The sequence below is a fragment of the Peromyscus leucopus genome, chromosome 4, assembly GCF_004664715.2.
Source record: "Peromyscus leucopus breed LL Stock chromosome 4, UCI_PerLeu_2.1, whole genome shotgun sequence".
Lineage (NCBI taxonomy): Eukaryota > Metazoa > Chordata > Mammalia > Rodentia > Cricetidae > Peromyscus > Peromyscus leucopus.
In genome coordinates this window covers 143,235,017-143,248,780 of record NC_051066.1, presented here as the reverse complement: position 1 = coordinate 143,248,780, position 13,764 = coordinate 143,235,017, and the positions used below count along the sequence as shown (strand labels likewise).

The window sequence follows — 13,764 nt, the reverse complement described above, 5'->3', positions numbered from 1 at the left end:
AGCTGTTTCACTGCCTGAGAAGCTGCAGCCAAGGGCGGGTTTGCAGATACACATGGACGGAAAGCTCCCGGGGCAGATAAGACTCAAACGCAGCCGAGGAAGACGACCGTGTGAGAGCCAGGAAGCCACAAGCAGATAAGAAACACACACACACACACACACACAGAGAGAGAGAGAGAGAGAGAGAGAGAGAGAGAGAGAGAGAGAGAGAGAAGAGAGAGAGAGAGAGACAGAGAGAGACAGAAAGAAAAGAAGAAGAGAGAGAGAGAAGAGAGAGAGAGAGAGAGAGAGAGAGAGAAGAGAGAGAGAGAGAGAGAGAGAGAGAGCACAAATGTGTCTGCTTTCTCCCCAGGCATGATTAGAAAACCCTGCTCCTACAAATGGAAACAGACTATGAGTTTTGACTGAGAACAGGATATGGGTCCCTAGTCAGTACCTTAACAACTTACATTTGAGTATTCCTTTGGTTCCTCAAAGGCCTAAGGTGCCAGATGATTCTTTCTTGCCTCACCAAACAGCAGCAACCATGGTCGGGCCTGCTGACCTTCCCTCTGGAAAACCTACCAGTGATTTTAACTTCAGTTAAGAGAACTCAGAAACAGGCTACTGCACTACCTCTGGATTTAAAACCTTTTAAAATGCACCAGATAGACAATCTAGATGCCTTTGCCTCTGGCAAGGAACTGGCTCAGATAAATGACACCCAGAATAGAAACTCATGTGATCCAAACAGAGTGGACCTGAGGCTTGGAGGAGGGTGGGCAGCAGATGAGACAAAGACTCAACAGCAGAAACTCTGCTTGAGGGTTTATGCAAAACCAGGCGGCAGTGAGCCAGCAGGGCCTTTCTTCTGTGAGGCTCCAGGGTTTCTGTCACGTAAAGCAGTAAACACTGTTTCCCACCCTCCAGAGACAGGGACACTGGGGCCAATTCTACAATGGCTGACCGGCACTGCCGTTCCAATCCTCTGTGTCATAGACACATGAGTTAACTCTGACCTACTGGTCCCTCAAATGCTTAAGACTGGATACCAAGAACAGCTTACTGAGCCTTACTGAGACCTCTGAAAATAAGTGTTGGGGGAGGGAAGGGGGGGTAGCTGGAGAGTCAGCCGGCTACTTGAGTCAGTGATCACAAATGGATTCAAATTCACCATCACTTTGGGGCGAGCCCCCTTTTTAGACTCTTCACCTCAGCGGTCACTTTAACTTATATGTGCCTTGCTTTGCTCCACCGGTTTTGAGTTTTTTCTCACTGGATGAAGCGGAGAGACCACAGTTATTTGCATTTCCCTTTTTCTTCAGGTCCGAGTGTGCTTGTGTCCTGGAGGTCCTACAGGAGTCCATTGGGTCCAGAAGCACTGGGGACTGCTTGGGAATTCGGATGTTACCATTGGCTTCCATTGCAGGGTTGCCCTCGGCGCAGGGTGGAGCACGGAGCTGAAGCTTGGGATCCTTACTTGGTTTCTTCTTCTTTTCCATTCTCAGTTCAGGGGCTTGCTTCTGAGAACACGGCCTGGGGCGAGCAGGGGCATCTACAGATCTGGGCGAAGTCTCAAACGCATAGTAAGAGGGGTGGGCTTCTTCGAGGTGAAAACCTTTCTTTCGAGAAGGGCCTGGCTTTGGAATCCCTTCTGGGGACAGTAAGGGCTTGGACAGTGCACTGGTGAGGAGCTTACCCCGCCGAGGGCTTTTCAGCACCCCAGAGGCCCCATGGGGCCTCGCCTTGGCGGCTCGGGCCTTCTCACACTGCACAGTTTGGACTTGCAGCCACTCCAGTTGAAGAAGTCTGTCTATGTACTTCCCAAGGAACCCCGTGGCCCGAGGCAGGGCCTCACTCCTGCACTCTGTGTTCAGAACCACAGCCATATCCTGGAGGTCCCAGGAGTTGAAAGGGGGTGGAAGAAAGTCAGGGTAGCAGTGTTCAGGTTCTGCCCGGCTCGGGTCTGGGTGAAGATTGAAGGAAACTGGGTCTATCTCTTCCGCTCGAAGGTTGAGGTCGGGAGGCGTGAATGGAGAAGGAGGAATGGCCACTCTTTCTGAGTCCGACAGGTCACTTGCACTGTCTTCGTCAGCACCCTCCTTCATGATTTTCATGGACTGAAAGTCAAGGAATAGCTTGCTTCCAGAGGCAGCCTGATACCTGGAGCTGAGCACAGTCTGCTCCTGTCTTCCCTCCGTGGAAATGGTTTCCATGAGTTTATCTGCTGCAGGCTGGGAGATGCCAAGGAGGCTGCTTCCCAGGTGGGATCTACTCTGCCTCTTTCCTGCAGAAGTCTTTGAATGTTGTACTTGATTCCAAGATGAGCCGGCATTCACACTGCTGAAAAATAAATACATGAATAAGTAAATAAATAAACAAACAAACAAACCTGCAGTCTAATCACTGATGATAAGAGAAACAGTAGTCTTCTGCTAACACTTTAGCCATTACTAATATGAGGCCTCCAGGTGCTTTATAGAAGCAGGGTTTGCAATCCAGTTTCCCTCTGTACTCTAGTCAGGGGCCAGTAGAGAATGCATGCCCCAAATGTGGACAGACCTATACAACAAAGGTGAGCATTTAAAAACTTAACCATTTCTCAATGTGTTTTGTCCTATAATTTCACAGCAATTGGGTATACCTTTAAAAAAATCACTTTTAAAGGCTGTCATAAGACTCTTGGTCTGCCGGGTGGTGGTGGCACACGCCTTTAGTCCCAGCATTCGGGAGGCAGAGGCAGGCAGATCTCTGTGAGTTGGCGGCCACCCTGGTCTATAGAGTGAGACCCAGGAAAGGCGCAAAGCTACACAGAGAAACCCTGTTTCGAAAAACAAAAATAAAACCAACAACAACAACAAAAAGACTCTTGGTCTGTTCTATTAGTGGTCAACAGTGTTTGAAAATATTCAGAAATGCAACTGGGCTTGGAAGCACATGCCTTTAATCCCCACACTCAGGAGATAAGAGACAAGCAGAGCTCTGTGAATTCAAGGCCAGAGCTACCTTGTCTCAAAACAAAACAAAACAACAACAACAACAAATCTTTTAAGAAATATTCAGAAATAAACCCTTAAACCTCCTTTCATAGACATATTTTAGGGGAATGTGTAGATATGTCAACTCAAGTTTTGCAGCTGGGATGCAGATCAGTGACTGTTTGTCTGCCATATATGTGCAAAGTCCCAGGTTTAAGCCCTGGTACTTAAAGCACCTTGAAAATGTTTCACTGCTGTTTTTTTTCTTTTAATGTGTGGGTATATACATGTTTTCGCATGTATATGGGTTCAATGTATGCACATGCACATGAAGCCCAAAGTTGATGTCATGAATCATTCTTGATCAACCTTCCACCTAATCATGGAGGTAGGGTCTTTCATTCAAGCCCAGAGCTCATCCATATGGCTAGTCTTTCTTTAAAATTTATTTTTATTATTCTTAATTATGTGTAGAGTGGGTGGGTGGTTATGTGCACATTATGTGACTGAGGGAGCCTGAGGAGGCCAGAGGCATCAGATCCCTCTTAAGCTGGAGTTACAGAAGATTGTGAGCTACCTGATATGGGTGCTGTGAACCAAACTTGGGTCCTCTGCAAGAGTAGTGTGCACTCATAATCACTGAGCCATCTCTCCAGGCAGATATGGCTAGTCTTGCTAGCCATCTTGCTCTGGGGTTCCTGTTTCTGCCTTCCGAGGCTGGCATTGCAGGTAGCTGATATATCAGCCTGGCATTTACCCGAGTTTCTAGGGACCTTTTGTCCTCACACTTGCCCAGCAAGTACTGATACCATTAAGCCATACCCAGCATGGATTTCACTGTTTAATCACCAACTAGTAGAGACTCTGAAACAACTAAAATTTTAGTATGTAGGTTTTTCACTGTTCATTCCAACATATATCAGGAGTCAAACGTTTATTACCATCTTTTCAAGTGGGAAACACTCGGGAAAAGTTGTGTTTAAAAGGCGAGAAGGGGCCGACAAGATGCCTTATCAGGTAAAAACATTTCCCCCAATCCTAATGACCCGAGTTTGATCCCTGAGACCCACATGGTGGAAGGAGACAATCAACTCCTTTAACTTATTTTCTAAACACACATGCACTGTGGCATGCATGCACGTGCACACATATACATACACACAAAATAGGCAAAACGTAAAAAGGATAGAAATAAAGTCATGCGGTACCATGATAATTCAACACAAATGGAAAACAGGATGAATGCTGTCTTGGGAACAGCCGGCAAAGAAAAGAGAGGAAACACCTATTTTCTTTTCTAATAGGCCAGTGAAGTCCTTCTAGAGCACTCTAAGCTGAGGTGGGATCTTACAGGAGATGAAATAACTTCTTTATGGTTTACTTCCCAGCCACACACTATTTAACTAGAGTTAATAGTACTTCCTTAGGATAGGAGCCAGCTGTGGGAGAAGAAGCGGGTCAGTGTACTTTCCTGGAAGCTGAGAGGTCCATCTGTGCCGCGTTCTCATCAATTATTTGAAAAGGTTCACACTTACTTAACAAACACAGACTATGTCAGATCAGTGCAAGCAGGCAATGGGAACAAACGGAGATGGCTGTCATTAGGGGTTCACAACTGTTAGCATTTTGTTTACAGATTAGAGAGTAGGCTTGGCAGTTCAGAATAACACCCACAGGGCAGCTCAGGGCCACTTCTAACTCTAGTTCCAGGGGATCCAGTGCCTTCTTCTGACCTTCCAGGTACCAGGCATAGAGGTACGTGCAAGCAAAATACTCACACACATAAAAATAAACAAATCTTTAAAAAAAATTGTTCACAACCAGCTGCCATCACACATACCAGCCGTTAGTGGCTTCCCTCCCTCTGTGCGAAGGAAGCCCACAAAGAGCAGCTGACGATGCCTAAAGACACTGTCTACTCGTTCCTGCCACAGACAAAGCACAGGTGGAGCTCGGGAGAACTGAAGGATGCCGTGGCATAACGAGACGGGGTCTGGAAATCAGTCACCTGCTTTTCTGACGACAGTCACTCATCCTATTCCTTTTCTTGAACAGGTCACAGGGCTGCTCATCATCTGAGGGCAGATGGGTTGTCTAAAAAAATAATACAGATTATTGATCAGAAAGTACCGTGAACTCACATGCCTGTGCAGGAGTAAGCACACACTCGCATACACACACACACACAGTAGCAGAACTATCCTTGTGGCATGATGTGACTGTTACTGTTTTGACTCAGAGCAGCTGATCATCCACAGGAGAAATCTGTGTCTAATAGGTCAGGCCTATTAGTCTCCCTAGTAAAAAGAAGTCATGGAACACCCTAAAAAGAGAGAGCTTATCAACATTCCCCACCGAAGGCGCTGGAGAGGCAAGTTGTCAGACCAGCACTTAAGAGCCCCTCTCCAGTCTCGCCCTTGCCAATAGCACATCACACCTACTTCCCCAACAGCATGTGGTCTCAGGGAGCGGCAGAGGTCACAGGAGGTGGAAGGCTCCCTGGGGTGGGGACTCCAGGGATGCTACTCTTTGAGTTGTCCCTCATGCTGGAGTGGGACTATTGGTAATGTGGCTGCCTTTAAGTCGCTCATATACCTTTAAGAGACCCCAATAAATTCACTGGCTCACCGGAATGGACTTGAATGAAACTATTCATTTGGTATGTTGACATCCTCTCTAGTGGTTTTTAAAATAATAATAAATAATTTAAATATTATATAAATAATGCAACAGAACACCCCCCCCACACACACACACATGCACACTTGAAGCATGTAACAACAGAGTACCAAGACAAATCTAAGCAAGATTTCCTCTCAAAGTTACATCACCTTCTCTGCAGTGCTCAGAAGAGTCTTGCTCAATCTGCTGCCAGATGATGACAGCTGGGGAGGTGACTTCTTTATTCCCCTTATCTTTGAAAAGGACTTCGAGCCACCGGAACTGGAAACAACAGAACACTGGCGGTGAGTTCCGACTGCATCGGGTTGCCTGTCCCTGTGTTTCTGATCTAAGTGTTTGTACCACACTGAAACCTTGAAGCTCTGACTGTGCAGTGGCTCAGAATTCTGTACTACGAAATGAGAAATGGGAGAGGATACTGTTGTATGTCTACACTTTGATAGTATTTATCATACATTAGATGTGTGTGGTAGGGGAACCCACACATGCAAGTGTGGATGTCCTCAGAAGTTAGATGAGGGCATCAGACCTCCTGGAACGAGAGTAACAGGCAGCTGTGAGTTGCCGGACATGGGTGTTGGGAACACTTACACCCCCACCCCCGCCTCGTGACTACTGAGTGTTGTGAATGGATCCTGAACCCCCACCTACACACATGCACACACGCTCACTCCTTGGAAATGATGCCAATTAAATTCACCTTTTACCCTAAAGCCCCCATGTCCATTCATTCACTCATCCAGTACTACAAGACAGTCTAAAATATACCAAGACTGTGCACGAGGCCCTCATCCCCCGAGATAAAACTTTAGTGGGGAAGCACCCTCTGAATCCTTCTAACTTCTCTGTCATACCGCCAGCAGACCCCAGGTAAGTTTCCAGCACTGTGTGGGTGGCTCACAGGGGCCTGTACCTCCAGTTCCAGGCAGACACCCCACCTCGGCCTCCCAGAGCACCTGTGTGTATACATATACATGTAAATTTTTTAGTGTAAAGAACCATCAGTGTATTAACTCCCATTACGGGTTATATCTGTCTCATTATGAAGCCCAGGTCCTCACACCACAGGCAGTCATAATTCCCGTTATTTTTGAGGGGGCTTGTTGAAAGAGCGTGCCTAAGAAACTGAACATTTCTCTCTCATAATACCCCAGCCTCTACCAAATAGAAACGAGGTGGGCTCAGGGGAGATTTTCCTCAACCACCACAATCATGCAAGACTTTTAGGTTTGCATGTGAAGATAACAAAAATCCTATCGTGGCCTTTTACGGTTAATGACCCCACAACCAACAGGCTTGATTCCTTTTAGACGCAGAAAATGTTCGTTGGCCACCCTCTTTCTTTACCCTGTTCTTTCTGCTGTAAAGTGGGAAAGAAACCAAGAAGGAATGTCTGACCCAGGCGCTCTTTAAATGTGTGGTGCCATCCTGGCCCCTCATCTACCTGACAAACTCGACACATGGACGAGTTATGAGTGTGTGAAGTTCCTGGGAGAAATAAAAGTGCAATCAGGATGCAGGGGTGGGGAATGGGGACGGGGGAGGGGTGGACAGAGAGACGCGGGGGGGGGGGGGGCAGAGAACGCATGGTTTCAGCTTGCATAGCAGCAAAACTAAAGCTCGAGAAATTCTGGCTATAAAAATGCTCCTCAAGAGCCAGAAGCTGGATTCGGGCAGCTGCACAATCCATCTTGGACATTACTAGCCCCGGTTCCCAGTCTTCCTCTCTGGCCGCAAGCCCGGCAAACGGAAGCACCTCCTCCCCAGGGAACTGGCTGCCTGGCCAATAGGGAAGCACAGCATGGTGGGGAGGTGTGGGCAAGATGCTTCCCTCAGCTGCAAGCTTCTCCAGGACTGGCCGCTGGTCCAGGTTGCTGGAGATAGGTGACCAGAGCTGGCTGGCTGGACGCTCACCCTAATCCTAGGGCCAGCTCGCCGCCAGGCCAACCCAGGCCGGACTCTGTCCCGCCCCCACCCGGTACTCCTCCAGCCCAAGGCCCCGCAGCAAGCACCCAGCGCGTCCTCGGCTGCTGCAGAAACCATCGCTGATGGATGGGTGCAGCGCGCGGGCACACGCACCAAGGACGCCCTGCAGACCTGCTCCTCGGCCCGAGCGCACGTGACGAGGATCCCGGGGGTGGCTGCTGCGCGCTGCGGCTGGGCGGGTGCGGGCGGCCGGGCTGGCGCGGGCAGCGGGGTTCCGGCAGGCAGCGTGGGGCGACGCGGGGCGGCGGGGCAAGCTAGCGGGACGCGCCCGCGGGCGGCGTCACGAGGGGCGGGGCCCCGCGCCGGGGCGCGCCGGGAAGTTGCGCCTAGAGAAGTTGCAGGCGGCTGAGTCTCGGGGCGGCGGGGCTCCCCAGCATTCCCGTAAACGCCAGGAAGAGCAGGAGCCACCTCGCAGGGCTCATCGCCCCGGGAAGCCGCTCTGGAGAGTGCGGTCGGCCCTAAAGGATCTTCAGCCGCTGAGACCCGAGCCAGGCCGCGAGCACATAGCCTCCCTGCAGGGTGCGGCGCCTCGGGACTCCCAGAAGCAGCGCAGCCTGGACTCCCGCCCTGGCCCCCGGCTGGGCCATGTCAAGAGGTCCTGGCTCTGCCCCGATGGCCCCAACCCCGGGTTTACGGAAACCGGCGCCACGGAGCCTCAGCTGCCTCTCGGAGCTGGATCCGCGACCCTGCAGACCCCCGGGTTGCGACCCTCAGCTGCAGCCCATCATCCAGCGGCGCGCGCGCTCGCTGCCCAGCTCCCCCGAGCGCCGTGCCAAGGCTGCGGGAGCTCCCGGCGCTGCGTGCCGAGCTGGCTGCAACCGGCAGCTCCGTGTGCGCTTCGCTGACGCCTTGGGCCTGGAGCTGACGCAGGTCAAAGTGTTTAACGCAGGGGATGACCCATCCGTGCCGCTGCACGTGCTGTCGCGCCTGTCCATCAACTCGGACCTGTGCTGCAGCAGCCAGGAGCTGGAGTTCAAGCTGCAATGCCTGGTTCCCGACTTCCCACCGCCCATCGAAGCCCCGGGCTTCGGAGATCGCCTGGCACGGCAGCTCGTGTGCCTGGAACGTGTCACCTGTTCGGACCTGGGCATCAGCGGCACAGTGCGCGTGTGCAACGTGGCCTTCGAGAAGCAGGTGGCAGTACGCTACACCTTCTCTGGCTGGCGCAGTGAGCATGAGGCTGTGGCTCGCTGGAGAGGGCCTGCGGGTGCCGAGGGGACCGAGGACATCTTCGCCTTCGGCTTTCCCGTGCCACCCTTCCTCCTGGAGCTCGGCTCCCACGTGCTCTTCGCACTGCGCTACCGTGTGGCTGGTGCTGAGTACTGGGACAACAACGATGGTCGCGACTATAGCCTTACTTGTCGTAGTCATGCCCTGCACATGCCGCGCGGGGAGTGCGAAGAGAGCTGGATCCACTTCATTTGAGCTGCTGGCCTTGAACTCGGAGCGTCCATCTCAGCAGCCCTTCCCCACGGGGATGCTGATCTCTGAGTGGCCGCCTCCCACCCCACTCTATCTTCCCAGTAGTCTGGTCTCATTTCTTGCAGTGAAGCCCTGCAGCAGTGGCCTGCCGTGTCTTGTTGTGAATTGTCTGGAGAGCCTGGTGGCCAGAGGAACAGGAGTCTGTGTAGTGTGTTTGGGGGAAGGGTGTGGGAGGGTAGATGCATGGGATTGTGGTCCTTAATTTCAGGAGGACCCAGGTCGGTGTTTTGCAAGGATGGCCTTTTGCATGTCTCCTCAATGTGTCTAAACACAAGTAGGCGTTATTTATTATGTGAAGTTAGCCTTCCACCCATAGTGGATGCCTTTTCAGGAATACTCTAGATTTAGTAAGCTTAAAGAAGGCCTGCTGTCTGTTTGCACCCACACAGTGTGGCCTACATTATGGTCCCTCGAGGCATTTCTACCCTGGGACGGTTAAAAACCTGAGACCATGTTTGCTTGCCAATGTTTGTAGCCTCCCAACAGTAGAAACTATTAATAGTCAAGAAACTTACAGCTCATCTGTCATCACACAACCATTTCTGGGCTTCGAGGCTGCCCTGGTTAGGCAGTACCTCCCACATCAACAGCTGGGGAGGAGTGGACTGGAAAGCTTCCAACCGTGCACCTTGGCCCAAACAGTGCTTTCTCGGGGACTACCGTTCATGTATTTGTCTTCTGGTCTGGTACTGGGTCTGCTCTTTAACAGGCCATTTTCTGTTTAGGTTTGAAACTACTTGAACCTTTGAAAAGATCTTGCCTTAAGTTATTTCCGTTTTCAAATGGCCACAGGGATTGAGGCAGGAGTGCCCTTCCCGGTGACCTTTTCCACGAAAGAGATGACTTTTTATTTCTAAGTATGGGAAGATTCCAGCCTTCCTATTTTGGAAGTGAACTTTCAAATGAACCTGGATGGTGTTTTCAGAGATAGCCAGGGCATTGAGGAAAACAGTTCACAGGTTTTTATACACCTGATGGGTTTTTAATTGTACAGTTATGCCAGGTCTCACAGCTACCCGCCACTTTATTCTTTGTGCCTTCAGTTAGGAAAGTTGCTAACATTTTTATGGGCTTATTTCCCAGTTTTAAAATGTTAAATGCTTTTAAAAACAAAACAACCACCAAAACCTCCGACTTTGTCCAGACCACTCACTGTTCTTGCAGGATGTCCCTGCTGCTTAGAAGCCCCTGTGGAGGGGCTAGCAAATCTTTTTTTGGTGCTGAGCTGTGGCCTCTCTGACAGCGGGTGCTAGAACTGAGGCAAAACAGACCAAGGTGGACAAGACCTCCCAGGTGTGGCTTTTGCTTTTGAGACAGTGGAAGTCCTGTGATGGACTTGGTGACATCTGTCACCGCTAAGTGTTTGATTACTGATGTTTGTTAAATCAGCATGGAAAAGATGTATTTTACCCTTTAACCTGTTTGGTTTTGATGCTTGAAACTTCTGCCTTTTAAAATTCCAAGAACAGTGTTGGCTTTCTCTGGTACCTCTGGATTAAGACAAGTTTTGATTTAAAATTCCACAATGAAACGACACAGCCTTTGGCTGTTAGGACTCTGCACTACATTGACATTCAAGAGTGAGAGGAGCCCAGAGGCGTTTCCTGCTGCTTAACGAACTGTCCAATTAGGTCAGCAAACCCCAGGGGTCATGGCTGCTCTGTCCTTGGCCCCTGTCCAGAATGCAAGATAATGGTCCAGACTCTTCAGGTAAAAGGTAGACCCGTCTGGAGGATTATTGCTTCAAAGCACGTAGAGAATTTTACAGTCCATGGGAAAGCCAATCACTTGTCCAAAGGGTCTAATTACAGAAAAGTAAATAATATATCATCAAAATTGAGAGAACCTTAAGGTGCCTTTTAAGACATACCAACAATTTGAAATCTAAAGCTTAAAAACAGTTCTGCTTGATTAAAAAAATAAATAAATGCTGTAAGACATTTCAGGGTGAACTTTCTGACTCTAAGACATACTTAGACTGTTGAGATGTTAAAATTGTGTGGATTGTGCACTGTGTTGTGTTGTTCCCCCAAATGTATTTTACTGCCTGTCACTTAAAATTATTTTACTCAAGCCTAAATATTAAAGTACATGTGTAAAAATGTCCCTTTGTTAAGCTGGTGTGTGTCTTGTAGAAGACAAAGTTTTGGAACATCTTGGTGTTTAAATCATTTCACATGGAAGTCTCATCCTTCTTCAGACATGGATGAGTACTGGGCCTTCTTGGAAGGGACTCCTGCATCCGTAGCAGATGTTGTAGGTGTTGCTAAAACACCTTCTCTGAGGAGACTTAAAATCCACCACCCCTCCTCCTGTCCCAATAAAAAGGCAAAGTACAGTTTTGCCAGAGCTCACTCATTGGGCTTATTTTGGAGCAATGGGTAAGGGGCTATGGCAGGGCCGGGGTGGCCTTAAAGGAGTCATACAGGGCGATCTGCACCCAGCAGTGATGAAGACGTCTCCAGGTCTGTGCAGATAGATTCCTTCCCATAATCCTTCCCCACCCTTACCCTCTAGCCTAAGTAGTTCTCAGTCTTCCTAACACTGTGACCCTTGAATACAGTTCCTCATGTTGTGGTGACCCCCAGCCAAAAATTACCTCATTGCTACTTCATAACTATAATTTTGATACTGTTATGAGTCATAATGTAAATATCTGATATATGGGGGTCACGACTCAGGTCAAAAACTGCTGCTCCAGCCCTTTCCAGAGACTCAGGCTATTGCAATTGGGGCAGAACTGCATACAGTTGGTTAGGAGGGGTGGCAGGCTGCACTCAGGCGAGGATTCTATCACTCTCCCTGTCCGATACCCCTTCAAGAAGAAAGGTCAACAATCAACAAGACCAGCTGTGATGATGTTTAGCATGAAGATGGCAGTAGTTTGGCTTGGAGGATAATCCTGTACAGCAGTGTGTGTTTATAAAGTAAACATCTTACCCTATAGGCCGAGTTCAGGGGCTGTGGTCATTGTATTTCTCTTACATTCCTTTCTGACTCCTGTGGAGCCTGGCCTGCACTGAAACTCTCCACCAAGTACAAAGTTTTACATCCATTAAGGAGGAAGAAAACTGGCATTCAGCATGCCTTGTCTTATTTGCTCAGCCAAGATGCTGGACTCTTGGTGTGTTTGGAATTAACCAGTCGTGCTGTCTGGTTGGTGACAACCCCCATTTTCTTAGCTGAAAAGAGAGGCTCTTCCACAGCCAGCTGGCCTCAAATTCAGCATTCAACCAGCTATCCAGCTCCATGCTCTTTCACAAGAAGATATGGCCCACAACTTGTTTCCAATAAGAGCTAGTTAAATTTACTTGAAAAGGGTGAGGGGATGCAGCTCTTAGCTTGACCAACACACACAAGGCCAGAGGTTTGAACTCCGGCCCTGTAAAGAACATAGGTGACCAGAAACCAAATCTCAATAATGACTGACATGGTTTTCTTTCAAACACTACAGTTTAAAACCTTTAAGTAAAACCACTTTGGGTAAGAATAAATGGGTTGTCTTACTTTTCTATTACTGTGATAAAAACCAGGACCAAAAGATACTCAGGGAGCAAAGGGTTGTTTCCTTCTACTTCTGCATTGCAGCCCATCACTGATGGAAGTCGGGACAAGAACTCAAGGCAGGAACTGAAGCAAAACCCATGGAGGAGTACTGCTTACTGGCTTGCTCCCCACGGCTTGCTGAGCCTGCTTTCTTATAGACTCAGGACCATTTGTTCTGGAGTGGCACTGCCACAGTGAGCTAGACCCTCCCCCATCAATTGATAGTTAGGACAATACCCCACGGACGCCTACAGGACAATCTTATGAAGGCATTTTCTCAATTAAGATTCCCTCCTCCAGATAAGTCTAGGTTTGGGTTGAGTTGACAAAAGCCTGGGAACAGGAGTGATACACTTTGTTCCTTCATGCAACTGTCTGAAGACACGTTTGTGCCTCTCCTAACAAGCTGCTGGTTGGGCAACCACTAGATTGCATCATGGAAGATGGTGGTAAGTCTATTACAAGAAAGCAGAGTGTGAAGACAATGATGCAAGTCTCGGGTCGTGAGGCTGACACGCTCTGACCTTGCATTTTGTATTATATGCTATTAGTACTTATGTGTATAAATAATTCAAAAAGCACTGCAAACTAAATGTCTTGAATACCCAATAGAAGCCTGTCAACTGCATATGTTGTTTAAAAAAATTTTTTTTTTAAATTAGGATCTCCCTGGACCTACATGTAATTCCAGCCATTTGGGAAGCTGGGACAGGAGGATCTCAAGTTCAAGTTGCATACCTGGGCAACTTAGATTCTGTATCAGAAAGTACAAAGAGAGCCTGAAGTATAAATCAGTGGAGATCACTTTACTGGCATGCATGAGGCCTTGGGTTCAATGAAGAATTAGCTCAAAATTCAATTTAACAAGGCACAAAGTTGTCATGATGCCTGTAATTCTAGCTAAGAAGCACTGCAGTTTATGTTCTGTGTGATTTGAACTGCTTAGGTACTCAGGGTTTTTTGCTTGGTTGGTGTGTGTGTGTGTGTGTGTGTGTGTGTGTGTGTGTGTGTATTTTCCAAGTGCTTTCTAACGCACATTTAAGTCAGAATTGTATGCTGGCCGTTTGTTGTGGAAGGCTAACCTCTGAGCCTAACAGCCATCACCTTCAGG

General features: G+C 48.7%; 2 protein-coding genes across 3 annotated transcripts; one reads left to right on the top strand and one right to left on the bottom strand.

Annotated features, from left to right (window-relative positions):
• Positions 1-268: 268 nt before the first annotated feature.
• Positions 269-7,818, bottom strand: Fam217b (family with sequence similarity 217 member B). 2 transcript variants are annotated; one of them, XM_028857286.2, is made up of 4 exons: positions 7,737-7,818; positions 5,789-5,900; positions 4,966-5,051; positions 269-2,322 (listed from the first exon to the last, which is right to left on the bottom strand). In XM_028857286.2, exons 3-4 carry the CDS (start codon positions 4,989-4,991, stop codon positions 1,200-1,202), a joined length of 1,149 nt encoding a protein of 382 aa, XP_028713119.1. In that variant the 5' UTR covers positions 4,992-5,051; positions 5,789-5,900; positions 7,737-7,818; the 3' UTR covers positions 269-1,199. The 2 variants fall into 2 exon arrangements, with proteins under 2 accessions (XP_028713119.1, XP_037061347.1); XM_037205452.1 differs by having other exon boundaries at positions 269-2,319.
• Positions 7,819-7,893: 75 nt separating this feature from the next.
• Ppp1r3d (protein phosphatase 1 regulatory subunit 3D) lies at positions 7,894-11,211 on the top strand. Its single transcript, XM_028857288.2, has one exon. The coding sequence runs from the start codon at positions 8,211-8,213 to the stop codon at positions 9,048-9,050; it is 840 nt and encodes a 279-aa protein (XP_028713121.1). The 5' UTR covers positions 7,894-8,210; the 3' UTR covers positions 9,051-11,211.
• Positions 11,212-13,764: the final 2,553 nt, after the last annotated feature.